Source organism: Gymnodraco acuticeps, unplaced genomic scaffold (genome assembly GCF_902827175.1).
Source record: "Gymnodraco acuticeps unplaced genomic scaffold, fGymAcu1.1, whole genome shotgun sequence".
In the NCBI taxonomy this organism is placed as follows: domain Eukaryota; kingdom Metazoa; phylum Chordata; class Actinopteri; order Perciformes; family Bathydraconidae; genus Gymnodraco; species Gymnodraco acuticeps.
The window spans coordinates 440,882-466,997 of NW_022989890.1; the positions used below are offsets into that span (position 1 = coordinate 440,882).

At 38.6% G+C, this 26,116-nt stretch overlaps 1 protein-coding gene across 1 annotated transcript in view; it reads left to right on the top strand.

Annotated features, from left to right (window-relative positions):
- The window catches only part of LOC117535418 (ryanodine receptor 1-like), a 55,097-nt gene that overhangs the window by 23,860 nt on the left and 5,121 nt on the right, over positions 1-26,116 (top strand). The window contains 42 exon segments of the mRNA XM_034199871.1: positions 60-135; positions 236-359; positions 817-932; positions 1,030-1,097; positions 1,191-1,312; positions 1,452-1,501; positions 1,972-2,032; positions 2,131-2,257; positions 2,383-2,494; positions 2,581-2,662; positions 2,748-2,878; positions 2,971-3,291; positions 3,391-3,631; positions 3,781-3,868; positions 3,957-4,049; positions 4,510-4,524; positions 7,313-7,483; positions 7,647-7,706; positions 7,808-7,942; positions 8,554-8,666; positions 8,777-8,873; positions 8,963-9,072; positions 9,175-9,226; positions 9,616-9,690; positions 13,133-13,232; positions 13,314-13,393; positions 13,466-13,542; positions 13,654-13,727; positions 16,317-16,397; positions 16,518-16,606; positions 16,834-16,962; positions 17,033-17,137; positions 18,608-18,613; positions 20,506-20,587; positions 20,684-22,005; positions 22,476-22,546; positions 22,839-22,998; positions 23,113-23,199; positions 23,266-23,535; positions 23,643-23,773; positions 23,883-23,925; positions 24,010-24,143. Coding sequence (XP_034055762.1) covers positions 60-135; positions 236-359; positions 817-932; positions 1,030-1,097; positions 1,191-1,312; positions 1,452-1,501; positions 1,972-2,032; positions 2,131-2,257; positions 2,383-2,494; positions 2,581-2,662; positions 2,748-2,878; positions 2,971-3,291; positions 3,391-3,631; positions 3,781-3,868; positions 3,957-4,049; positions 4,510-4,524; positions 7,313-7,483; positions 7,647-7,706; positions 7,808-7,942; positions 8,554-8,666; positions 8,777-8,873; positions 8,963-9,072; positions 9,175-9,226; positions 9,616-9,690; positions 13,133-13,232; positions 13,314-13,393; positions 13,466-13,542; positions 13,654-13,727; positions 16,317-16,397; positions 16,518-16,606; positions 16,834-16,962; positions 17,033-17,137; positions 18,608-18,613; positions 20,506-20,587; positions 20,684-22,005; positions 22,476-22,546; positions 22,839-22,998; positions 23,113-23,199; positions 23,266-23,535; positions 23,643-23,773; positions 23,883-23,925; positions 24,010-24,143 — 5,681 coding nt within the window.

Sequence of the window (26,116 nt, forward strand, 5' to 3'; positions counted from 1 at the left end):
ACCTTCTGTGCTGTTATTTTAGTTTCTCATCCTTATTCATAGTTTATATTTGTTCACAGTCTATGGCAGAGCAACTGGCAGAAAACTACCACAACACCTGGGGGCGTAAGAAAAAGTTGGAAATACAGTCCAAAGGTAAGATATATTCTTCTGGAGAACGGGAACCTAGACGTATAGAAACTGAGAGATTTGGCTTTCTGGATGAGTTTTTAGATTGTGCCTCTGTTTGTTGTAGGCGGTGGGACACATCCTCTGCTGGTGCCCTATGACACTCTCACGGCCAAAGAAAAGGCACGGGACAGAGAGAAGGCGTATGAGCTGCTCAAGTTCCTGCAGCTCAATGGTTATGCTTGCACAAGGTAATAATGCAGAAGAACAATTATCAGGGAACTGTATTTGTGTGTCTATTCTAATTGATTAACTCTGCTTACATATTTTCTGTTTAATATGTTAATTGTGTGGCCACAGCGGTTAATACCCCCAGAGTACCTGGCCCTTTAAATGACACACATTTAATTAGAGTATTAATACAGATGAAAGTGAAAGCCGTCAAAAGTGGATGATGCAACACAGAAAGACTGGATGCATGAAGCCGTGAACATTTGAAGCTGTTTCAAGGCATACAATTGCCAAAGTATATTTTCTATAAAGTGCTTTATTTACTATATTTTAAAAACACTTACAGAACAACAAATCATTAAAAGATATTCTAAGTTTTCGGTATATCCTTCTGTTTATGATCCTACATTTTTGACTGTATGTGGGGAATCTTTCATTAAATTCAAGCACAAAGCGTTAAACTGTGTTTCACTTTAGGGGCCTGAAAGATATGGAGTCTGACATCTCATCCATCGAGAAGAGATTCGCTTACGGTTTCCTGCAGAAGCTGCTGAAATGGATGGAAATTGCCCAGGAGTTCATCGCTCATCTTGGTACTGTGGAGCATGAATGAATATCCTGTCACATCTGATAGTATCACAATAGTTACACTAATAATATTGTATCGTATTTTGCAAATGTGTTTCATAGAGGCTGTGGTAAGCAGTGGACGAGTGGAAAAGTCTCCACATGAGCAGGAAATCAAATTCTTTGCCAAGGTGAGAGTATTGTACAAAGCTCGTGTTGCCACAGTTTTTAAGGACCAACTTGTCCTCATCTCTGTACTAAGTGTGAAAACTCCGTATTTTCAGATCTTGATGCCTCTTATCAACCAATATTTCAAAAACCACTGCCTCTACTTCTTGTCGACGCCTGCTAAAGTTCTGGGTAGTGGTGGACATTCTTCAAACAAGGAGAAGGAGATGATTGCGAGGTGATCTCTCTTTTTTATATGAATATACTGCAGATGTCACCTAAACATGATTTGTCCTTTTTTCATTTCATATAACTTTCCCTCTTTCATCAAAATCTCTTTTTTCTTGTATTTCCCTTTTCTTCCCTTCCCTTTATAGTATCTTCTGTAAAATGTCCGCTCTGGTGAGGCACAGAGTTTCTCTCTTTGGTAAGATGTTTGTCTCTCAACATCAATCTTTCTGAATCTTTTCAATCTTTTCTGTGTTTCTCATGTGTGGCTGGAATGTCATTTTTGTTGTTTTGTTTCTTTCCGTTAACCGTCAAGTGGGAAATAAGTATTTTTGTTTGTGTTTCTCTTAGTATCCTAAGATACTGTTATGTTTGGCTGTGAAAAAATATATTATGAAGGGCAGACCATCTATTTGTATTTATTTTAATTTTTTTAGAAAGGGGCAGGTCACATAAGATTTTATTCTTCTCCCTGCTCCTTTTCGCTCAATGGTGTTTTGGTAGAGTCATGTTTTGTTGGCAATAATTGTACATTTGTTTTTGCGTACCATGAGCGGGACAAATAAAAATAAAATGTATTTTTCCATCACTCAGGTGAAAGCAAGTGGCGTGACAGTATGTGATGATCTGAATGTTTTGTTAACAGCATAAGTGTATTTGCATGTGCAGGAACGGACGCTTCGGCTATTGTTAACTGTCTTCACATTCTGGCTCGGTCATTGGATGCAAGGTTTAGTATTTTTTTATTTCCTCACAAGATACATAAAGCCATTAGGATAAAAGTGTTTTTGTTTTTCATTATAATCTTTGTTATTTGCCTTTTATTAGGACAGTAATGAAGTCAGGGCCGGAGATTGTGAAAGCGGGGCTGCGGTCATTCTTTGAGAGTGCTGCTGATGACATAGAGAAGATGGTAGAGAATCTCAAACTGGGCAAAGTATCCAAAGGCAATCAGGTAATAGGAGAACAACATGTTTGAAATGGTCTTGCACATATTCCTACCCCCAAGTTCTGCAAAGTATTTTCTACTCATTATACCTTAACTATCCTAAGACCATGTTCATATATTCTCTTTTATAGCAAGTGAAAGGTGTGTCCCAGAACATCAACTACACAACCATCGCCCTGCTGCCGGTGCTCACCTCCCTGTTCGATCACGTCGCTCAGCACCAGTTTGGAGATGATGTCATGCGTGAGTGCTTTCACATAAGCACATTTCTGCTCTCTTTGTTTGTATGTATCCTGACTGCTTTACATGTCTCTGTTTCTATCATACAGTGGATGATCTTCAGATGTCATGCTATCGAATCATGTGTAGCATCTACTCTCTTGGGACTGTCAAGAATCCACATGTTGAGAGGTAATTCCATATCTTCATACATTGAAATCTGTAACGTTATTTAGAAGGAGTCCTGTTTGTTGAACACTCGTGTTTGCATTTACAGGCAGAGGCCAGCTCTAGGGGAGTGTTTGGCTCACCTTGCAGCAGCGATGCCAGTGGCCTACCTAGAGCCCAATCTAAATGAATTCAATGCTTTCTCTGTTTACACCACAAAGACACCGAGGGAGAGAGCCAGTGAGTGCTTTGCCCTTCCCTCAGCATCATTTACTGACAACGTCTTGTTTCTGAAATAAATTAATGTATCTTCCTGTTTGTGAATACCAAAGTCTTGGGCCTTCCCAATGAGGTCCATGAGCTATGTCCAGACATTCCTGAGCTGGACGCTCTACTCAAGGAGATCGGGGAACTGGCAGAGTCAGGGGCCCGGTACACGGAGATGCCTCATGTGATTGAAATCACTCTGCCCATGCTGTGTAACTACCTGCCTCGCTGGTGGGAGAAAGGACTGGAGAACTTCCCTGAGATGGAGTGCCAGATCTGCACAGATGTCACATCCGAACATCTCAATCAGCTGCTTGGCAGCATCATGAAAATTGTAGTCAACAACTTGGGTATCGATGAAGCCTCTTGGATGAAGAGGTTGGCTGGTGAGTTTCTTGTTATCCTCTAAACACTGTATACATCACAGTGTACGCCTGAGTGAGTTTTGGGGCAAGTTAGATAACGCCATTTTCTTTCTCTTTTAGTGTTTTCACAGCCCATTGTCAGCAGAGCAAAGCCAGAAATGCTCAAGTCCCACTTCATCCCTACAATGGAGAAGCTGAAAAAACGCACTTCAAAGGTGGTGGCTGAGGAAGACCATTTACGGATGGAGGGGAAATCAGAGGGAGATGAGGAAGACGGCACTATACGTGATGAGTTTGCTGTCCTCTGCAGAGACTTGTATGCGCTCTACCCTCTGCTTATTCGCTACGTGGACAACAACAGGTACATTACAATCAGCAACATATCACACATTTTGAACTGTGAATCCTGCCTGCTAGTGACAGAAACACAATGCACATATCCGTTCAATCATTGTTCATAAGCCACACTTGTTGCGACTCTGGGGAGCCTTAAAGTTATTTGTTCTGCAGGGCAAGATGGCTGACATGCCCAGACCCAGATGCAGAGGAGCTCTTCCGAATGGTTGGAGAGGTCTTTATTTTCTGGTCCAAGTCTCATGTGAGTATGTCCCCTTGCCTTTAAATTCAGCCACATGCTGCAACTTGCATCCTTTACTGTATTATTTCCATTTCTCTCTCCATTGTAGAACTTCAAACGAGAGGAACAGAACTTTGTGGTGATGAATGAGATCAATAACATGTCATTCCTCACCGCTGACAGCAAGAGCAAAATGAGCATGGTGAGTTAAAGAAAGGCAGAACCAGCGCTGCTGTGAAGCTGCTATAGTGTCAGATCTTAAATCAGGTATATTGCCTTACAACTGTAGTTCTTTTTTTACCCTTGTTATCATAATTTCAAGATTTTGTTACAACCATTTTCAGCCAGGTGTAATGGCCATTAATTAAACTATTATAACCCATAGTATGGCTGTAAAAAATAATATTGTATCATAGACTATAATCAAAGAAATAAATGTTAAAAAGAAAGGCGCAGAAATCTTAACCAGGTGGTTAATAACCCTGCTGTTTTTTTTTTGTTATGTTCTTTAATATCCTTTTTATTGAACTTGGTTAACAAAGCAAAGCCTCCTACAACTTATGGAGGTTGATTTTAAGTCGCATTATTTTTAGAACAATAGCAGTTGTGTTAACAATATTCTCTCTTTGGCTGTCCTTTGTCCTCTTCTTTTGGGTTTCCAGGGCGGGGACTCAGAGGTTAGACTTTGTTCCTGCACGACCGCTGTGCTGACCGCATGGCACCTCACTTTGGGGGAGCTTTTCATCAACCTCTCCAGCACACTGGCACATCTGATCCACATATAGCGCATCCACACACACAAAAAGTACACTGTCACTCAGACACACACAGAGATCTCCACATTCCCTACAGGGAAACATGATCTGAGACAACTAATTCAAATGCTTTCTCTGTACATGCAGCGGTATCTGCTTAGTCATGAATACCTTGCAGTCTATTCAGAGTGTAACAGTTGAGAATTTGTCATTGCTATAAATACAAAGGTATACATATTAATAGAATATGAAAATCCTTGCTAGAAGTCTCTTCAAAGGAGCAACAGATGGAGTTTGGATCCACTTACACTGTCATTAGTTTTGCTATACCCCAGTGTACCAACACACAGTCCTAGAATGGATCACTCCATGTCACACACAACTGATTTATGTCTGCTTGATATATCATATACAAGATGTATTTTATAGAAAAATGTATGATTGTGCAATAGGACGAATCACACATTATTCTCATAACGGATCACTGGACAAATGGGCAGGCCCCATCTGTGGGCCATCCCCAGTCCTGCCAGTGTGTGAGGGGGGGAGTCTAGAGGCGCTTGATGAAAGTACTCAGCTGTAGATTTGGGCTCATGGCACTGGGCTTTACACCGAGCCCGAGGCGGCAGTGAAAGCACAGTGCCATCATCCTGTCACTGAGTTTGCTCTTTTCTGATCGTAGTTGAGGTGGAATCTTCTAGTATGTCTTTTGTTTCTTTTTCGTTGAAGGATAGTTGACCTGTAGCTTCTGTAATGCAGCTTTTTGCCACTAGGGGATGATGTTAGTCTTCTCTGTGCTCTTTCTTCTCTCCTCCCTGGAAATGCCATGGCACATCATGGCTTAGTTTCCTTTTACACTCCCTAGTATCCACACTAACACATGACTTGATGCTTAATTTCACTGAAGCAGATTTTCCATGAAACAATTTGTTGGGTTCCCTCTTTAGAATGTGCTTCAAATCACCATGAACCTAACCAATACATTAATTCACTCTTATTTTCTATATTATTCCCCAAAATGCTTTGCACCCTGTTTCCTCTAAACTAGTCTTCCATAACACACTTGTGTCTGGCACTGAATTAAAGCAGGAGCAGTGGATGATGCACATCTGGCACTGATAGTGTTTGTTTTAACTTGGATAGGGGGGCATAGGGCCTCAGGGATTGACTTGATAAGACATGTCTTACAACGAGAACCCAACAAACACCTCCAATTAAGATTGCCGATAGAAAGCCTGTAACCGGGCTCTTCTGTACACTTTTACATTTTCGCCTTAATGTATGAGTCTGAATTTTGATTTCAATTAATCAAAGGACTAAATTCTAGCCATTGTTCATACACGGCTAGCTAAGGGAATACATACTCGAGTCGCTATAAACAACACCATAATAGCCAACATGGGATTTAGTGGATAATTAGCTGCTTTTAGTTCTTTCCAGCCGCAATATATGAGTATCAATATCTCATTGATACAGTTGCTAAGTCCTCAAGTCAGTTTTACTTCTTAATTTCTCCTGTAACTTTACAATCTATACTTTTCTGTGTGGTTGCTGATGAGAAATACCAAGTAATAATACATTTGAACTGGTCTGATATAAACACGGTTCATAGTGTATTTAAAATATTGCCTTTTGTTAGAGATATTGAGAATTGGGGGAAGTTAATTCCTAATACCTGAGTTTTGACCCCTACAATTCTATGGCTCGAATAGAAATGCCATGTGACTTATTCACGGAACATGCATTTAATAGATTAAACATTCATATTTGACAAAATGCATTTATACATTGTATAAATCACATTCATTCGCACATCTTGGAGGACTCCAGAAAGAGCAGGTAACAGAAGGACTGTCACAGAAACAGAGTAGGAGCTCAGGATGCAAGCAGGTGTGTGTTATTAACAGCCTGAACACTAATAGGTCTAACTCTAATTTCAAGAATTGTGTACTGTAACATCATCTCATATTTTAATCGTTGAACAAGGGCTGCTGTTGTTACAACATTTAATTTCACAACTAAAGAAAAACCCAGGAGTTTGTTTTAGATATTTATCATGTTCATGGAATGCTGAATGGATTGTCACTTGAATGAAATCTGTTTTCTGTTGCATGTTGTTTCAATGTAATTTCACTGATTTTGTTTCTTATAAGACCCATTCCCTTTCCCAAAGCCAGCTATTTTCCCACGTTGCCCACACATTTTCACAAAACCCTCTACTTACCAGTCTGAGCTCAGAGAAACAACTACTTAAATATTTGGGGAATTAAAAATACAACGTTTTCTGTTGACAGTAACATGTTTTAAAAGCCAAGTGAATTTAGCTGGGTATTTCTACTGTTTGCATACTTTCCTATTGAAGAGCTTGCAGAACTGTATAGTCATTACTAAAAGGTAGGAGGATGTTCATTGTGTTAAAACAATCACCTAGCTTTGTCATAGATTTAAAATAATGTCATTGTATTACATCATACTGTATGTGATGTACAGTAGCATATACTGTACATGGAATCAGCTGCATATTTTCTCTTGTGGTGTTGCAGTCGTTTCTAGGTTAAACCGGCGAGGGCTTGTATCCCTTTAATGACTGCTTGGCAATGAATCAATGGTGTAATGTCTTTCGATTCAAAGCAGTGGTAACTGTCGTTTCATACCTCTGGCATTTTATCAGATGCTGTGAATGCTTTCTGGTTATCGTCCCTTTTCTCAGGGTGGAGGCTCAGATACGGAGCGTACCAAGAAGAAGAGACGTGGAGACCGTTACTCAGTGCAGACTTCACTTATTGTGGCTGCCTTGAAAAAGATGCTCCCCATAGGCCTCAACATGTGCTCTCCCGCCGATCAGGAGCTTATCAACTTGGCCAAGATCCGATACTCCTTGGTAGTTTTATATTACTTTAAATGAACTTGATTAGTGTAAGCTTCTGTTGTCTGACTTGTAACCCTGTTGTAGCCTTAGCAAAGTAACCATTCCACTTGTAACAGATTTACCTCCCAAACCATTGTTTAGGAGGACAATGGTTGATAAACGTTTTACTTTTCAGAGAGACACTGATGAAGAAGTTAGAGAGTTCCTGCAGAACAACCTTCACCTTCAGGGCAAGGTATAGCTCCTGTACTGTAAGCTCTTTAGTGTTGGAATCTCATTTGTGATACATAAGCAGAATACATATCAGGAAGCTCTGTATCCCTTTGTTTGGGAAAGGTGGACAACCCGTCGATGCGCTGGCAGATGGCTCTCTACAAGGTGATGGCAGGGAAGGCTGAAGATGCTGACGCTCCGATGAAAGTTGTCAAAAGAGTGCAGGAGGTTTCTGCTGTCCTCTACCACCTTGAAGTGGTGAGTTATTCTCAACCATACCTGTCTTTACTGAAGATACATACAGTCTCTCCATCATTTGGAGTAGATGAACGGCAGGCTGTTCAACTCATCCCTTTGGAGTGTCAGACATGGGAAAGGCTTGTTGTCAATATGATGGCACTTGACTTCTTATTTATTTCTATTGTTTATGTTTTTTCTTTGTACTGTTTCTGTTCAGATGTTATGTACAAAGCGTCTTTGAGCATTAGGAAAAGTGCTATAAAAATCCCATGTATTATTATTATTTCATTCTTTTTAGTTTATTTGATATTTATTGCACATTTTTATTTATTTATTGTGTTTATACATGTTATTTGATCTTTTATTGCACATTATTACTTATTTTGTTTATATATATTTTGTTTTTCTTCCATTTAATTGTATGCTGTCATGAAAATGTCCCTATAGGATTATTAAAGTATTTCTGATTATGATAACTTTTCACTGGAATCATATCTTAAATGTGAAAACTGTAGTAATTGGTGTTGAGGGGGAAATCGGTCAATACTTCATACTTGTCCTGCAGTACATTAAAAGTAACCATAGGAATTGTTTGGCCACTCTGCCAATGACTCCCTCCTCTGTGACAGACGGAGCACCCGTTTAAATCCAAGAAGATGGTGTGGCACAAACTGTTGTCTAAGCAGAGGCGCAGGGCGGTGGTCGCTTGCTTTAGGATGACACCTCTATACAACATTCCCAGGTTAGTGAAGCCTATCAAGGTCACAAGTGGGGTGTTAAAAAAAACAACTGTTTCAGAGGTTTAAAATTGCAAATACAAGTTGTTTGTGGTTTTTTTTTTTTGCATTGCAGGCACAGAGCTTCAAACATGTTCCTGGAGGGATACAAACGCAACTGGCTTCACTCGGAGGGTTACTCGTTTGAAGACAGGATGATAGATGACTTATCTGTGAGTGTTATCTAACATCTGTTTGATCTTGAATAGTGTTTTTTTTTTCCTCTGACATTACTTGCTCTTCCTCTCCTTGTGCATCCCAGAAAGCGATGAAGCAAGAAGAAGGAGATGAAGAGGAAGAAAGAGAAACGAAGCCAGATCCCCTCCACCAGCTTATTCTGCATTTCAGTCGGACTGCTCTTACAGAAAAGAGGTTGGATAGATCATCGCTTTTACTTAACTGAAATGCTGGAATGTGGTTTAAACACAGGGTGGTAGGTTGTTGACCAACTCTCTTCTCTTGTCTTCATTTCAGTAAACTTGATACAGATCATCTGTATATGGCATATGCAGATATTATGGCAAAGGTGAGTGACAAAGGGTTTTGACCATAGAACTAAAACGATTAGTTGACTTATTACTTAGTTGTTCAAGAGTGAATCAATGTCAGACTATTTTGATAATCGATTAACCATAAGAGTAATTATTCATGAACAAATAGCAAAGAAATGCTGTTTTCAGCCTCAAGAGATTTCCTTTTTCTTTGTTCTCTAACAAAACAAGACATTAACTTCATTTACAAATACTGCCCTTGATCTTTGAGAAACTAGAATGACATTTTTTTTTCTATTTCTGATATTTTATGGACCGAATTCTAAACAATAATTAACAGATTAATCAATAATGAAAGTCATTGTTGGTTGCAGCTCTATTTGACTATGCTCTAAGATTGTTTTTCTTGTCTCCATCTATGTAGAGTTGCCATATTGGTGAGGAAGAAGAAGGAGGAGAGGAAGTGGTGGAAAATGCGGAGGATGAGCTGCCATTTGAGGTGCGACAAACAGAACTGGTAATGGGCGGCGAGGGGGGCAAGGGACCAGGAACACAGAGGAGCGGTAGCTCTCAACGCATTGAGTGACCTCATCATCAGAACATTACTCCACAAGCACATCTCTCTCTCTCTGTCTGTCTCTCTTTTATTGATGTTGTCTGTTCTGTCTGCTCGTCGTCTCTTCTGTTAGTACGTTCTGCTTCATTCATTGTGATTGTATTCAGCTCGAAACTTGAAGCTCCAATCCAGATTTTTTATTACTGCATCAAATACCATTTGTACCCTAATCTCTTTAAATCAGGCTACTTTCGGTACAACACCCTACAATCATAACACTCACTGGAAATGTGTACATTTAAGATTCAAAGTTTCAGAAGACCCATTGGTCCTGTTTGCCTCAAATCTGGATTGGTCTAATAAGATTAAATTAATGTTTTAACATCAACAAAATGAACTATTAACTAATGATAATCACACTAATAATCATCACACTAATAATAATTCACTTCGAAATCAGTTATCAACTTGATAGACATGTAAACCACTTTGGAAAACGTTGAAATGAAGCAATGTGTAAGAAAAAGAAGCTCAAATGTCTCTGTTCCCCCATGGCCTAACACACCGTCCCTTCCTCGAGTTTTATACTTTACAGCTCATAGAATTTCAGTGGACTGGCAGGGCTTTTTAACTTTGAAGGAAACGCCAGCTGCTACATTCCTTGTGACAAGTTTAGGAGTCGCAGACACCTTCTGAGACACCCGGTGCTGACTTCACTCTCTAATGCAGCTGAAATATTAAAACAGATTTCTGTTTGTTTGACCATAAGCTATTTCCATGCTTTGTCAACGCATATTGTTTATTTAAAACACTAAAAAAATATTTGTATATTTAAAAAACCCTTAAAAAAAGTGTGAGGGCTGATATCAAACTGGGGAGTTAGACATGCTAAAATAGAGGCCTTTCAAATTCAAATCTTTACTGAGAGTGATTTTGAATGTGATCTAACGCAAACTCACTGACTAGTGATGTCATTCCTCCCAGTTTATATAGCTGTCTTTGTCTTTCTCTCTGTCTCTTTCCCCATTGCTCCATGTAACCCCTCTCACCTTCATAACACTTGTCTTCACTAACTGAATGCTACTGATCAATGTTCCCTTCCCCCACTCACATAGCATACTGACAAACTACAGTGAAAGCCAGTGTAGAACACGCAACGTTGAAAGGTAAATATTCACACTCGTAGTCTTAAAAGTCACACACATCATACAGTGCATAGTTTATCACCAGATGTCATCAGATACTCAATAGGTATTATATTTCGAGGTCCAACTGCACTACACATAGTGGGTAGAGCACGGACAGGCATACGTGGGTGGTTGGGTGGGGGGTGGACTTGGGAGGGGGGTGGTTTAGGTTCATAATGTGGGATGTTACAAGTTGATTGTGATGTTGCTGAAAAGAGGAATATTCATTTGTCCTCTGAATTCAGAGAGATTTGTTTGATTGCCATTTTCTTTTTAAAATGGCCTTTCATACACAGTCGGCTCAATACAATAAATAAACAGTAATGCATAAGCAGATGTAAAGATTGAAGGCCATTCAGAGCCAGGACTGTCATGGTCTTGGGGTTTATTTTTGTAGTTTGTTTCCTGTTTTATTTTGAAAGTCCTTCTCCTCACGTATCATTTCTTGTTTTAGTTCCTGCCTTTTTCTTTTCCACATCTGTGTGATGGTTTGCCCCGCCCCAATGAATTCCACTTGATTCTTCTCTGCCCTGCTGTCATCTGTCTCACGTTATCACCCTTATTCCTTCATTAATGCTGTGTTTCAATTTGCGTTCCACTGTACCACCATTTGCTGTTTTAAATGTACTAGTATGTCAAAATACAGTGTGCTATGTGTATCCAGATGGGACCAGCCTTGTTGCAGTTGGTCCGGTGAACACAGCACCATTTTAATAAACACGCCTTAATACTGGCGCTGAAAGAAGCCACCATTCCATTTTTGGATGCATTAAGCGGTCTGTAATGATTTGCTACTACGAATGAAGCTAACTAACAGCTGCAATCGTGACTCATGGTTGGAGGAAGGACTTCGGCCATGTGCGATTTGAGACAGCACTACAAGGTCACATTTCACAAAAGTGTTCACAGTGTAGGCCTGGCAGGGTACTAAGAGAAAAATCCAAATTGAGACACAGCATCATTTTCTGTGCTCGCCTTGTCTTATCTCTGGTGAAATGGTAGACCAACCAGTATTACAGGTAGCAATAAACACGAACTGACAAAAGACAATGGGAGTACAGAAACACATGAAAGGGGGATGAAATTGAAGGACAGGTGACTGCTGACTGATGAGGATCGAGTAAAACACTTTAGAGCGTGGCCTATCTGGGGGGAAAAGACAAAGGCAGTTCACACAAGAAAAACAAGAGGAAATTCAAAGGAAATAAACTTCAAATAAAAAAACAGAGGAACAAAACACGTTTTTTGTGTTTTACGTTAATATTTTAAACAATTTCCTTAAGAAAGACCCTCTGCTATGAAATGCCAAAGAAATATCTCTGATACAGAGGGATTACAGCTCTTGCTCAAAGTGTCTTTAGTGCAGAGCTTCTGCACTAAAGTTAATACACTTTGGTAAACTATATGGCTGAAATGCTAAGCCAATCAGGTTGTTTCCTGTAGTCTAACGCTTGCTCTAGCTAGCAAACGTGAAGAAGTAGAGTAACAACTCCATGACTAATAAAGTGAGGTGATAGAATGTATGCAAGAGACAGACTTGTTACAGTAAAACAGTACTGACAGTAAAACAAAAATATAAAAAGACAATAGTGTTGCACATAGAAGAGAAAAGAAACTGCAATAATTGTCCAAATATTTTTGATAAACCAAAAATAAAAGCATGAGATGTACATTTATTTATTAATAGTTAATTGACAGAACTTACGAATGAATAGATGCCTTTTCTTTTAAAATCACTTTATGCTGGTATCTGAAGTGGAAAGACGGTAAGTTGATAAAACAATGATTAGATGAAAAGTTAGGGACTTGAGAGAGAGGAGAATGAATGTGAATTGAAATCGGGAATATGAATTGATAGAATGGACACTTTTTTTAATATATATTTAAACACCTTGAGCCTCTCGCACCAGCTCTTAGTATGTTCAGACTAATACTTATAAGTGTTAGGTGGAGTAAAAAGGGGTGCAACCCGATTGACTAAATCCCCAGTTTGATTCTAGTACTTGGAACTTAGGACGGACTGCATGTCCAAACCTGGACATGGGTTTAAGAAAAGCTGGTGCCAAACCTAGTGTATTTATAACTACTATTACATATTTACTCAAATATCTGACCTTGAAGAGTCTATTCTATCCATTCAAATTCTCTGTGTGAAGTGAAACCGTACCAAATGCTCATAGTGTTTCCATCCACCACAGGAAAAAGAAATGGAGAAACAAAGGCTTCTGTACCAGCAGTCACGACTTCACAATCGTGGCGCTGCAGAAATGGTTCTGCAAATGATCAGTGCTTGCAAAGGTAGGCTTGTTTACACTGTTTGTCTGGAAGTTTCCTGCACTGTGAATACGTTTATGCTAAGTTTACGTTTTGTACATGTAGGTGAGACCGGCCCTATGGTGACTACCACCCTTAAGTTAGGCAACTCCATCCTTAATGGTGGAAACTGTGTGGTTCAACGGGTATGTATTCTGAAAACAGTTAAGTCTTTCTTTAAATTTGAATTTTTCTTTAATAATCTTTTTCTTTTTCAGAAAATGCTGGAGTACTTGAGGGACAAGAAGGATGTTGGATTCTTTTTGAGTATCCAGGCATTGATGCAGACATGCAGGTCAGTTTTATTTTTTTAAATGACACCATTTTCAACTAGGAATAGTATTTTATGTGCATTCATTTGAAGAGTTGGGAGTGCTATCTAATTTTATGTTTATGAATTTTGCAGCGTCCTGGATCTCAACGCCTTTGAGAGGCAGAACAAAGCAGAGGGGCTGGGCATGGTCTCAGAGGAGGGCTCTAGTACGTTTTTCACACTCATCCATCACTTAGATCCAGCAGACATTACACCACAGATACTGTTTGAATATACAGTGGGTAAAAAGCTAGCCAGAGTAAGCTTCATTTTGTATCATTTGGGCTGCTCTAAACTATTATAAATTATAATATTATATATAATATTATATATTATATTATATATATATTAAATATATAATTATTATTTGTTTATAATCAGTCCTGTGAGAGCCACAGATACCAGATGTTTTGCTTTTGATTGTAAGAGCTTATGCTTTATTGATTGCTGTTGGGTTGTAAAATCAATTTGAACAAATAAAATGTTTCTAAAATACTTTACCCACTCTAGCTTTAATACCATCATGTAATAAATTGGAATATATATATAAATTACAACTCAAATGTGTACACTGCAGACCACATCAACAGGGTAAACACAATCAAAGTAGATCTGAAAAGTCTATAAAAACTATTTTACAACCTAAAAATATGTAAGAACTAAATTATACCGTTATTATATTTATCACAACTTTTCAAATACGGAAGGCAAACCCTGTTTCATATACGCAGAATTGACTATTGTTATTAATTCATTTATACATTATACGGTAACACTTTGCTGAACAATTTCTGAAGAGAAAACCAGAACCAAAAGCAAGTGATGTTATCGTTATGTGCCTCATTAACAAAAGAATACATTAATAAACATAAGACATGAATTAATAAATCAACATTCTGAGAAAGTATTAATTCATCTTCCTCTAACATGAAATATTAACACTTAAATAACGGTTAGAGAGATTTAAGGATTGAACTTGTTCTATGTCTAGTTGTATAACTTGTTGATTGTTTTTCCAACCTTTTGTGCTCTAATTCTGGAGGTTTTGAAATCTCCCCTGAATGAACATGCCATGGAACATTGTTAATCTCCCCCTCCTCATCTCTTAGTCCTCTACTGTCAACACACTGATCCTCTCTCCCTTCCCCTCGATCACTGCCACCTCTCCCTTGTCCCTCCTTTCATGGCCCTCAGACATTAACCCAAATCGGGGTAAATCATCATTTCTGTCCATCTCTTATTTAGCTTTCTCTCCCTCCTCTGTCCCTCCTGCTCCCTTTTTCTAACGCTGAGAGTCCAACCAGAGAGGATTGGATGTGTCTGTCCATCTTTCCTTTTCAAAGCTCATGCCCCTTACTCGCATTTTTTGTCCATTTTGAAAGGCAAAGAATTGAATCTGGTTTTATCCGCTAATAGAAAAAGACTAATAGTCATTATCTGAACTCTCAGACTCACACTGTATAAACTGACTGAGGTTCAGCAGTCCCATTCCTGGACATAATGGGCTGGATTCCATTCAACATTTTGATGGACAATGCCCTAACCTCTCTGACAATTAACCCTGCTGTATTGGAGCTAAGCTGGTGTGTGTTGCATGGTTGTGTGTCTGTGTGTGTGTGTGTGTGTTCATTAGTGGTGGACTGGGATTTAAAAAAGGCAACAGGCCAATAAGGGTTGGGCGCTATACCTTTTAGGTTGGATATTTTTAAGTTACACAGAATGTTGGAACTCTCATATGATCACATTATATGGAATATTTTTGGGAAGAAATGCCAAAAAAAAATAAAAAATTGGAAGCTATTGACAAAAGATGGGGCTTTTCAACTCCAATAAAAACAGCTGTGTCCTATTGGTCATATCGCCCACCTTCAAGGCCATGATATATTCAGTATGCAGCCCTTTTTCACCATATATTTCTAAATGGTACAGTGATTTTATATAAACGATGATACTGATTTAGATTAGATTTGTCATTATCAACCCAATTTAAAAAAATGTTTACATGCAGTATAACAATAAATGTACAGGTTGATTTTGCTGCCTACAAGTAAAATTAGACCACTTTACCCCTGACCACGGCAATGTTTTATGAAAAACTGTCTGTCTCTCTGTACAGCAACCAATATTAATGTCTGTATGTTTATACATGTTGTTCAAGGGATAGTTTAGATGTTTTGACGTGAGATTGTATGATCTACTATAAAATATATTTAGACATTTTTCACTTTCATCTTACCTTGAGATAATCCTTCTGACGGAGAACTGAAGGTGTCATATCCATTTATGCTTCTTTCAAAACCACCACATTGCCTTCAAATAAACCTTCACTAAACTCAAAGAACTTTATACAACATCACATAAAGACATCCAATCTTTAATATCCCTTTAAATGCATTGTGTGTGTCATTCGTTTTTGTCTTAATTATTTGTACTGCACTTTGTTTCTACAGTATGCATGTGATGCTGATGTCTCCTGTATGTTATTATTACAACATCTCATTACAACTCATTCTTTGATTTATTGGGGGTGGGGATTACAATTTGGTATAAGGTGGTCACTGCTGTGTCCTATACTAAACTCCATTGAGAGTTGATGGTAAGTTGAGAAATCACTTCAGTTTACTAACCCTTACACTGCTTTTACTCAGGCAAACTGTTTAAGTAACCAACAGTAAGACCTGTTGTATGTTGTCTTATCTCAATGTGATCTTAGGATGTCATTTAACCATTTATTCTTTTAACTTATTTTCTTTTAGATGAGAAAGTGATGTCGGACGATGAGTTCACCTGTGACCTTTTCCGGTTCCTGCAGTTGCTTTGTGAGGGCCACAACAACGGTGAGGATGAGTCGTGTTTCAAATGAGAGGAATATGAAACTCAAACCAAGTTGAACATTTCATTACAGCCAACATTGTCAAGCCTTACTGCCTTTCAAAATGATGTGTCCTTTGCTGCAGATTTCCAGAACTACCTGCGAACACAGACAGGAAGCACAACCACCATCAACATCATCATCTGTACCGTAGATTACCTCCTCCGACTCCAGGTGCAACTTTTCATTTAGCTTCAAGTTAGTGCAATAAGTAAAGAGTAAAATCCGAAGTTTTAAAGGTTGTCACTAAAACTAGTATGTGTTGATTAATGTGTGGCTGATCTAGACACTTTAAGTACTACAAAAAATGGATAGACCTTTGTCCCTATAAGAAATAATGTTTCAAAGTCTTTGTATGATATGCTAAAAAACGACTTACCTCTAATTTTGTTATAATCCAGGAGTCTATCAGTGATTTCTACTGGTATTACTCTGGCAAGGACATCATTGATGATCCCGGCAAAAAGAATTTCTCCAAAGCTATTATGGTGGCGAAACAGATTTTCAACAGCCTGACTGAATATATTCAGGTAAAATCTGAAAGAAATCTGACATTTGCTCTCTGCTTTTATGCATGTAACACATGGTTTCTCTGTCCAGGGCCCGTGCACCGGCAACCAGCAGTCGCTCACCCACAGCAGGCTGTGGGACGCTATTGTCGGGTTCCTTCATGTCTTTGCCCACATGATGATGAAGCTGGCACAGGTACACATATATTCAATATATTGTACTTTACAAGTGAGAATTAGTTGCTGAACTTCCTTCCCCGGCCCCAATTTACATGGATTTGATCAAAATTGACAGAATACAACTTTGATCTCATGACACTTAGTTTTCTGTAAAAATGACAGAAATCACCAAAAAAGATTATGCTCCTTAGGACTACAGTAGCTCCAAGTGTTGCAGTGATGCCCATTTTTAAATCTAGCTCTGTGATGTTCTCATGAGTCTTAAAAGACAGGGTCAACTTATTGTGCATCATGCTAGTGAAGTTTACTAAAATACTCCATCATTACTTCAGCAATGTCTCTCTGGAGGCATATGCGTATAGCATTTTAAACCATATGACTCGTTATATATGCATGAAAAACACGAAGTGGTTACAGGACCTATAGTAAAATGTTTGTAAACCTTCGTTCAATAGGTTCCTCTATACACTGCATACAAAATTACAATGATGAAATGATTATTTCAACCATTTTGTTGTGCCTGTATAGGCTGGTTTCAAAGGATTTTTATTTATTTGTATCCCTATATATGTTGAAATTAATTTTAATGGATGACTTTTTTTTAACAAAAGACATTTTGATCTGTCACAGCAGGAACATCACAAGTGTACATCTTAAAATGACGGATGGCTGCTTTGGTTTCAGGGTCCTGGTGTTTGCATGCTGGCTCTCGGTCAAACTGTCATGGCTTACCGGGACCCTTGTATAGTCCATAGTCATTTTGAATGTGCTTTTCCGTCCATGACAAGTCAAAATGTCTGTAGTGAAAAAAGAAGAGCAATATATGCATTGAATGTATTAGACATTATATATTTTTTTCCAAACCACTCTTTTACTTTTACATTATACAATGCACTTAATCTTTAAAATATTAGACAAACCAACATGACCAAAAGTGAGGAATCAAACTGATTTCATATTATATAATGTTACTCAATTTCTACAAATAAAAGGTCCAAATACTTGAAGGGAAATCCCAGGGCTTTTCCACTTTATAGAGAGCCGTCATCGAATGAGGCTAAGGCCTTTAATATTAGCACAATATCCTGCATGTATAACCCTTTAATCGTACATTCAAGCCGTTGTTCATCAGTTTTCAGATCAGCATTCTCCTAACACACGACTCACACAGAATTACTTTCCCATGCGCTGTCCTCCTTGACCTGATAGTATCAGCTGTTCTACCTTGCAGTCATCATATTTAAATACTATGATAAACAAGTAAATATGCAACATTTTAAATGTTTAAAAAAGTTAAATAATCATCAGATTGTAAAAGATAAATGTGTATGATGATATAAATGCATGTTTTAGTGTGTAGATCTATTAGTGTCCAAATGTTGTTTAATTGTCAAACTAAAGAAAATGTGTCGTGCACAACAGCATTTTAAATGTTTTAATTGTCTAACAACTATTATTTAAACTGTCTTCCACATGGTCAATGCAGGGTAAAGTATGTATCTATTTTATTTATCTATTATTGATGTGATATTGTGTTTACTAGTCTATAATCTTTTCAATGTTGGTTTCCCTTATCAGGTTGTTTTGTACCCACCTGCTTTTAAATATCAAATACAGACCATTTTTAATACTTTAACTTGTGCATTTTATTATGACATTGATCAATGTCATCAATGCAACAATGTTTTTGTATTCAACTGTATTTATTTGTTGTTGATTTAATTTAATTTAATGTGTTTTTTAGTTACACTTATTTATTTTTGATTGTTTTGTTTTAATGTTATTAGCATTTTATTGCACGGCTTAATTTAATACACAATTCTTATTGGTCAATTTGGACATTTCAGAGGTTGTAAGGGATAATGTTCAGCAAGGTGTTCATGGAGCCCTGTAGGTACTATTTGTAGGTACTTAAATAAAATATTTAACACCTACTCATCCATACTGTACCATATTAGGCAACAAGGAGAGCATACTAAATATAAATTCTCCGCCCAGTAATATTTTCCTTCCTACACATTGTTTTGCCTTGTTAAGCATTCATTATATGTACAGCAGAGATAAGTTTAAAACCATCATTATTGTAAGTAACAACACACATTACTTTTGCTGAATCAAATATCTTTAGAAAGAAGCAGGTGATTACAAACTTCCTGTGAGAGGGACTGACTTTTAACCTCCACTGTTGAAGTATACACTTTAATATGGGATTATTTGGTGTTGAAATATACATTTTGATGTGAAATCCACTTTGTGTGCACACATTTAACACGGTTTACTGTACTGCTGCCGTTTCCTTTTACTAATGATTAACCTGAAGCGATATGCTTTTTATTTGCCTTGTGTTGATTTGTGACTTCTTGTGGCTTTGGTTTGAAACTATTTTAACCATAACATAACATTAGTATATACAGTATATTATACTGCATATACATATTTAAACATATATATTTATATATATGTATATATATACATGAATGTCATGGATTTAAACTGAAAGTGTGTTTTGGTTCATAGCAATCCATGGCATATTTAGGTTGAGAATACTATTGGACATTATATCCTGAGACTATATCCAATGAGTTTGCATTTCTCTGGATAAAGAAACAATGAATTAACAGGTGGTATAATGTTTATTTACAATACAAACCTGCAGACCTTTTTAGACAACATTTTTGCAGATGTAACCTCCTACGGTAGCCAGCAGGTGCAAATGCACGACAACGGCCTTGAACACTTCCATTAGGAGAAAACGTGCTGCACTTCCAAAAATGACATAGAAATATACAAAAACAGTCAACAAGGGCTCCGGTCCCAGCTGTTTGTTTCACTTTGTAGTGTCCCCGCTTCATTAGCATGTGATTTCGCACATTTGTGTTCTTATTTGCATCGTTTCTTCAGCTGCAGTGCTTTGCTCATATATTGGAATTGTTTTGGGCCATTGTAGCGCGTTTGCACCTGGTGGCCACCGTACTTTCCTGAAAGGTTCTTACATGCCATGATGTTCTGTCTGTGTCACAAAAGATTTAGCTAATAAATCTACCTTCGTGAATATTTCCTTCTGACATTTAAGTTTTCCTAAACCACATTGACACTTTTTATCCCAGCATGAGGGTTTGGTGGATGAACTACTTTTTGCAGCACCTTATTTGTTGTGAATGTGACTTAAGCAAAACACAGTATCATGAATGTACATCTCACAACATCACATGAATTTGAGTTACTACAGTATATAATCAAAACATTCTGTGTGACTGCTGCTGAACCTTTTGAATGTTTTCTCCCTACAATGACTATTACATTTCTATAAGTCCATGTACATTGAAATTATATAATGTTTGCTGTCATTACTGTAAGACCTTTTGCATTTCTTTATGGTCACAGGACTCAAGCCAGATTGGTCTGCTGAAGGAGCTTCTTGACCTCCAGAAAGACATGGTGGTTATGTTGCTTTCACTGTTGGAGGGTAAAATAGTTTTTTTACTCATGTTTAGCAGTTTTCATCTCTCCTTGTCTTTTCCTTTGCAAATCAATATTTGAACTATCACTCTGTGTTATTCAGGAAACGTGGTGAATGGTACAATTGCCCGCCAGATGGTAGACATGTTGGTAGAGTCCTCAAGCAACGTGGAGATGATCCTGAAGTTCTTTGACATGTTCCTCAAACTGAAAGACATCGTGGCTTCGGATGCTTTCAAGGATTATGTCACAGACCCGCGAGGGCTGATTTCCAAGAAGGACTTCCACAAGGCCATGGACAGTCAGAAACAGTACTCTTCTTCTGAGATCCAGTTTCTTTTGTCCTGCTCCGAAGCAGATGAAAATGACATGATCCACTATGAGGAGTTTGCTAATCGCTTTCAGGAGCCTGCCAAGGACATCGGATTCAACATCGCGGTGCTCCTCACAAACCTGTCTGAGCACGTCCCCCATGACGTCAGGCTGCAGAACTTCCTGGAACAAGCGGAAAGTGTGCTGAACTACTTCCGCCCCTTCTTGGGCCGCATTGAAATAATGGGCGCCAGCAGAAAGATTGAGCGCATATACTTTGAAATTACTGAAGTTAACCGCAAACAGTGGGAGATGCCCCAGGTCCGAGAGTCCAAGCAACAGTTCATCTTTAACGTCGTCAATGAGGGCGGTGAATCAGAGAAGATGGAAATGTTTGTCAACTTCTGCGAGGACACCATCTTTGAGATGAATATAGCTTCACAGATTTCAGAGCAGGAAGAGGAGGGAAAGGGGGAAGAAGATGACGAAATGGACGAAGTCGCAGTTGAGGGAGGACCAGGAGGGGGAGAAAATGGAGGAGGGGATGAGGAGAGTAACGGCGATGAAGGGCAGCCTGAGTCAAGCTCTGCCTTTGCAGATTTTATAAACAGCATGCTAAGCTTCTTCAGCATCTTCACCTTCCGTAACCTTCGCAGACAATATCGCAGAGTGAGAAAGATGTCCTTCAAGGAGATTGTGGTTGCTCTGTCCACCTTTTTCTGGACCATCCTCATGAGTATACTACACTTCATTTACAGTGTGTGCAAAGGCTTCTTTATGATCATCTGGCAAACACTGTTTGGAGGTGGCTTAGTCGAGGGAGCTAAAAATATCACTGTGACGGAGATTCTGGCGAGCATGCCAGATCCCACGCAGGACGATGTGCATGGAGACGGACCAGGGGAGCTGAGGACAGGGGAGGAACAAGACACTGGGGGCATTACGGACACTGGGGACGCGGGGAGTGGAGAGGAGGAAGAGGAGGATACCCAGGACAAAGAGGGTGGGAGGATACCAGGTATGGATGCTCCAGGTGGACTTGGAGACATGGGGGTAGAATCACCTGTTGAACCTCCAACCCCTGAAGGAACTCCCATAACAAAGAGAAAAGTGGTAAGATTTAGATGACAACTAAGTTGAATACAAATATGTAAATATTAACTAATTCACTGGGTAGTCATCAATCCAGCTTCAAGTATATTCTACTCTTTTTATTGACACACATCTTCCTAACATTAAGACACAAGGTTCAAGGCTTTTATTTGTCATACGTACATAGCTACAGTGTAGTTATGTCGATGAAAATCTTAAGTCACAGGCTCCACCAACAGTGCAACACAATAACACTGAAAAAAACTGAAAAAGTAGTGCAAGTAATACAAACAAATAAAAAATAGTGCAATAAGAGTCTATATACAAGTGATTGGAATATGATATATTAGATAAATAATGTGTAAGTTGCAGCCAGATTAATGTTATGGATGTTCACAAAAAAAGGATGAGGTCAATTTTAAAAGATAACTCTATTTGTGAAATAGAAAGGCTAAATTGTTAGTGGCTATCTAATGTTTTGTTTTTTACAGGCTCCACAAGAGGCTGAAGCCAGCCAGAAACCCCCGGAACCGGTTCCTGTAGCAGAACCCGAAAAGGCTGAGTACGAGTTTTGACTTGTTTCTCATTTACGTTAGTTTGCTCTGAAGATATAATCTCACTTCAATAGTTCGAGATAACAGGCTAGACTTTTTGCTAGGATATAAAATGTATTTGGCATGTAAAGTTTAATTTCATTTCACTTGTTAAATTACAGAAAATAGGGGCTTCTTTGTGGGGGTCGTTGAGACTCATGGCAAATTCAGAGTCGCACACCTGCCACAGTGACAGCCTTGATTTGTATGTTGACGAAAACCAGAAATTAAACAATAACTCCACTGTGTTTTGGTTGTCAGTGCTGAAGCAGCAGAGAAAGCAGAGAGAGAATCCCAGAGCAAGGAGGAAGCACGGCCAGAAGCACCAAAGAAATCTGCCAAGAAAAAAGAAAAGAGGCCGAAGAGGGAAGGAGGCTTTCAAATCTGGACTGAGCTGGAAAACCAAAGAATTAAATTTATGGTGACACATTTGCTAGTATTTTTTCCCAGAATTATTTGCTAGCATAATTTCAAAATCTCTGAAATGACCTTCTCACTAATCACCTGAAATAATTTGAATCTCTCTCTCTTGTAGAACTACCTCTCCAGAAACTTCTACAACCTGCGGTTTTTGGCTCTGTTCCTCGCATTTGCCCTGAACTTCATTCTGCTGTTCTACAAGGTAAAAAGATAATATTGTCTTTAAATGATTATGTTGGACTTGATTACTAAATAATACTTTCTTCAGGTGTCTGACAGCCCGCGTGACGGTGAGGAGATGGAGGGATCTGGAGCGTCGGAGGGAAGCGGGTTCTTCGAGGGCTCTGGGTTCTTTGAAAGTTCAGGAGAAGAGGCTGAGGGATCGGGAATGAATGAGGGAGAAGAGGATGAGGAAGATGTACCAATATATTTCTATTTAGAGGAGAGTACTGGCTATATGCAGCCTACTTTAACCTTTATTGCTGCCCTGCACACAGTCATCTCATTCATCTGTATCATTGGCTACAATTGCCTCAAGGTATGATTGGCGCACAGTAAACAAAAACAGTTAATTCAGTGTGTAAAATGTGACTTTTGACCACAAATTTTACTCCAAAAACGTGCATTCTATGATTGTTTTGCCAGATTCCACTGGTGATATTTAAAAGGGAGAAAGAACTTGCTAGAAAACTGGAGTTTGACGGCCTCTTCATCACCGAGCAGCCTGAGGACGATGACATTAAGGGCCAATGGGACAGACTGGTCTTGAACACACCGTATGTAGATGAATATAAATAATTTGTCTCTAAAAACTGTCAAGATTTAGTACACACACAATTCATCTTTTTAAAATAACAACAAAAATGAATGTCTATTTTTTCACAGCTCTTTCCCAAACAACTACTGGGATAAATTTGTCAAAAGAAAGGTGAGTTGTGTTTGATTTCCGTGGTTTTTAAATGGCTGTGTTGAACAACTGTTACATGATGTGTAATCTAATGTCTGTGTCCAGGTTCTGGATAAGTACGGAGACATTTATGGCAGAGAAAGAATAGCTGAGCTCTTGGGTGTCGATTTAGCCTCCCTGGATGTGAGTCAACAACATGAGAAGAAACAGGAGGAACCCGACAACTCTGTGTTTGCATGGTAAATAGTTTCAATAATTCAGGACCTCTTTTAATAACACTTCGTCTGCCATATTCATCACATGCATATCGTTCTCTATGTACAAAAGGAACATGTTGTTTGAATTCATCTTAAACTGGACCAGAAGCCTTTCGATATACTGCCCAAATACTCCACAGGTTTGACTTAAAACTAAATCGACTTTAGGTTAAGTTTGCTGTAGATCAAACAGAGTACAATACAGAACAACTTACTTACAACATCAACAATAATTTAACTACTATTTATAACTCCTAATATAATGCCTGCTGGCCCTTACTTCAAGATTTTCCTTTACTTTATTTATTTACCATACTGTTTACTTTCTTCTTCTCAACGAGTCATATGTCAATACATACTAGTGTCACCCGCACCACTCCTGCTTTTTCTCAAACCATAGGCTGCATAATTACCTGCTTTTTCATTTCCTCATTTAGTCTTACCCAGAATATATTTGACTATATTGTTTTGTATAGTTAAAACATTTACAACAGAAATACATTTTTAGCCTTTGAGACCCTTTACATACACAAAAACATATGACAAAGAGAAACCCCTCAAAAGCACAATAGGGCCCCTTTAAGGCATAAGCTAGACATTTTAATATCAATCTTGCTTTATCTGTGTGTGTTCCTGTTGATCAAAAAAGAAGGTGATCAGAAAGTAAGTATACAAATGAAGGTAGAACGATCAGCATGAAATGTGCTATGAATCTTGAAGGAAGACGTCCCGTTAGTGAAGGAACTTCCCAAAGGGTGCTCAGAGAAAATAACAATCAGAATACCTTTATTAGTCCCACAGAGGGGACATTTGCAGCGTTACAGCAGGAAAGAGCCACAGACAGCTTAGTGTTACATATCTTACATGCGTTAAAAAAGTACTAAGTTATAATATAATAAACAATATGTTAAAAAAAGTACTAAGTTATAATATAATAAACAATATGCTAAAAAAAAAAAAGATAAAAAAGTTACATAATTTTCAAAAATACAGATCAAATCAAATCTACAAATCAAATCCTGTAGCAGTTCTTATGATTTAGCAGCCCGGTATATATTACAGTTATTAAAGATGGCATATGTATATAAAGTATATATTGCACATAGTTTGACGGTATTTAACAGCAGCAAGTTACACAATTTACAAAATACAAGATACATACCTTGTAACAGTAACAAGGGTTTAGGAGCCAGGTATAAATTACACAGTTATTAATGGCATACATATATTGCACAAAGTTGGTTTGTATTTAGCAGCAAGGGGTGTTATAGTCTGTGTTGTGGTGTGTGTAGGAGGGTCTACTAGGGGCAGTGCTGGTTGTACCGCTGCAGGAAGGAAGGACCTGCGGTATCTCTCCATGTGACAGGTCCTCTCCTGATTGTTTTCTGGGAAAATAAAATGCAGGACAGGCCCATTATGAAAAGAAGTGTAGCCTAACTAAGAGATATCTGTGTAGAATATAATTGGTAGGTGCAGCTGGCAGGCGAAGAGAAGATAAAAAAATGACCTTGGGTGAAAGCGTGGGAGCGCTGTCTTCAACTACAGTTACCGTGCATTTTTCTCAAAGTTTCCTTGTCTAATAACAAACACGCCTTCATGTTGCACAAACAAGCAGCACGCCTGCACAGGCCAGAGACTGACTGTGTGTGTGTGTGTGTGTGTGTGTGTGTGTGTGTGTGTGTGTGTGTGTGTGTGTGTGTGTGTGTGTGTGTGTGTGTGTGTGTGTGTGTGTGTGTGTGTGTGTGTGTGTGTGTGTGTGTGTGTGTGTGTGTGTGTGTGTGTGTGTGTGTGTGTGTGTGTGTGTGTGTGTGTGTGTGTGTGTGTGTGTGTGTGTGTGTGTGTGTGTGTGTGTGTGTAGAAGTAAACATACAACTGGATTATTGAAACTTGGATTATTCAGCACCAGTTGTGTGAACGTTTTTAAAAAGGGGCACTATTGTGTTTTTAGGGTTAAT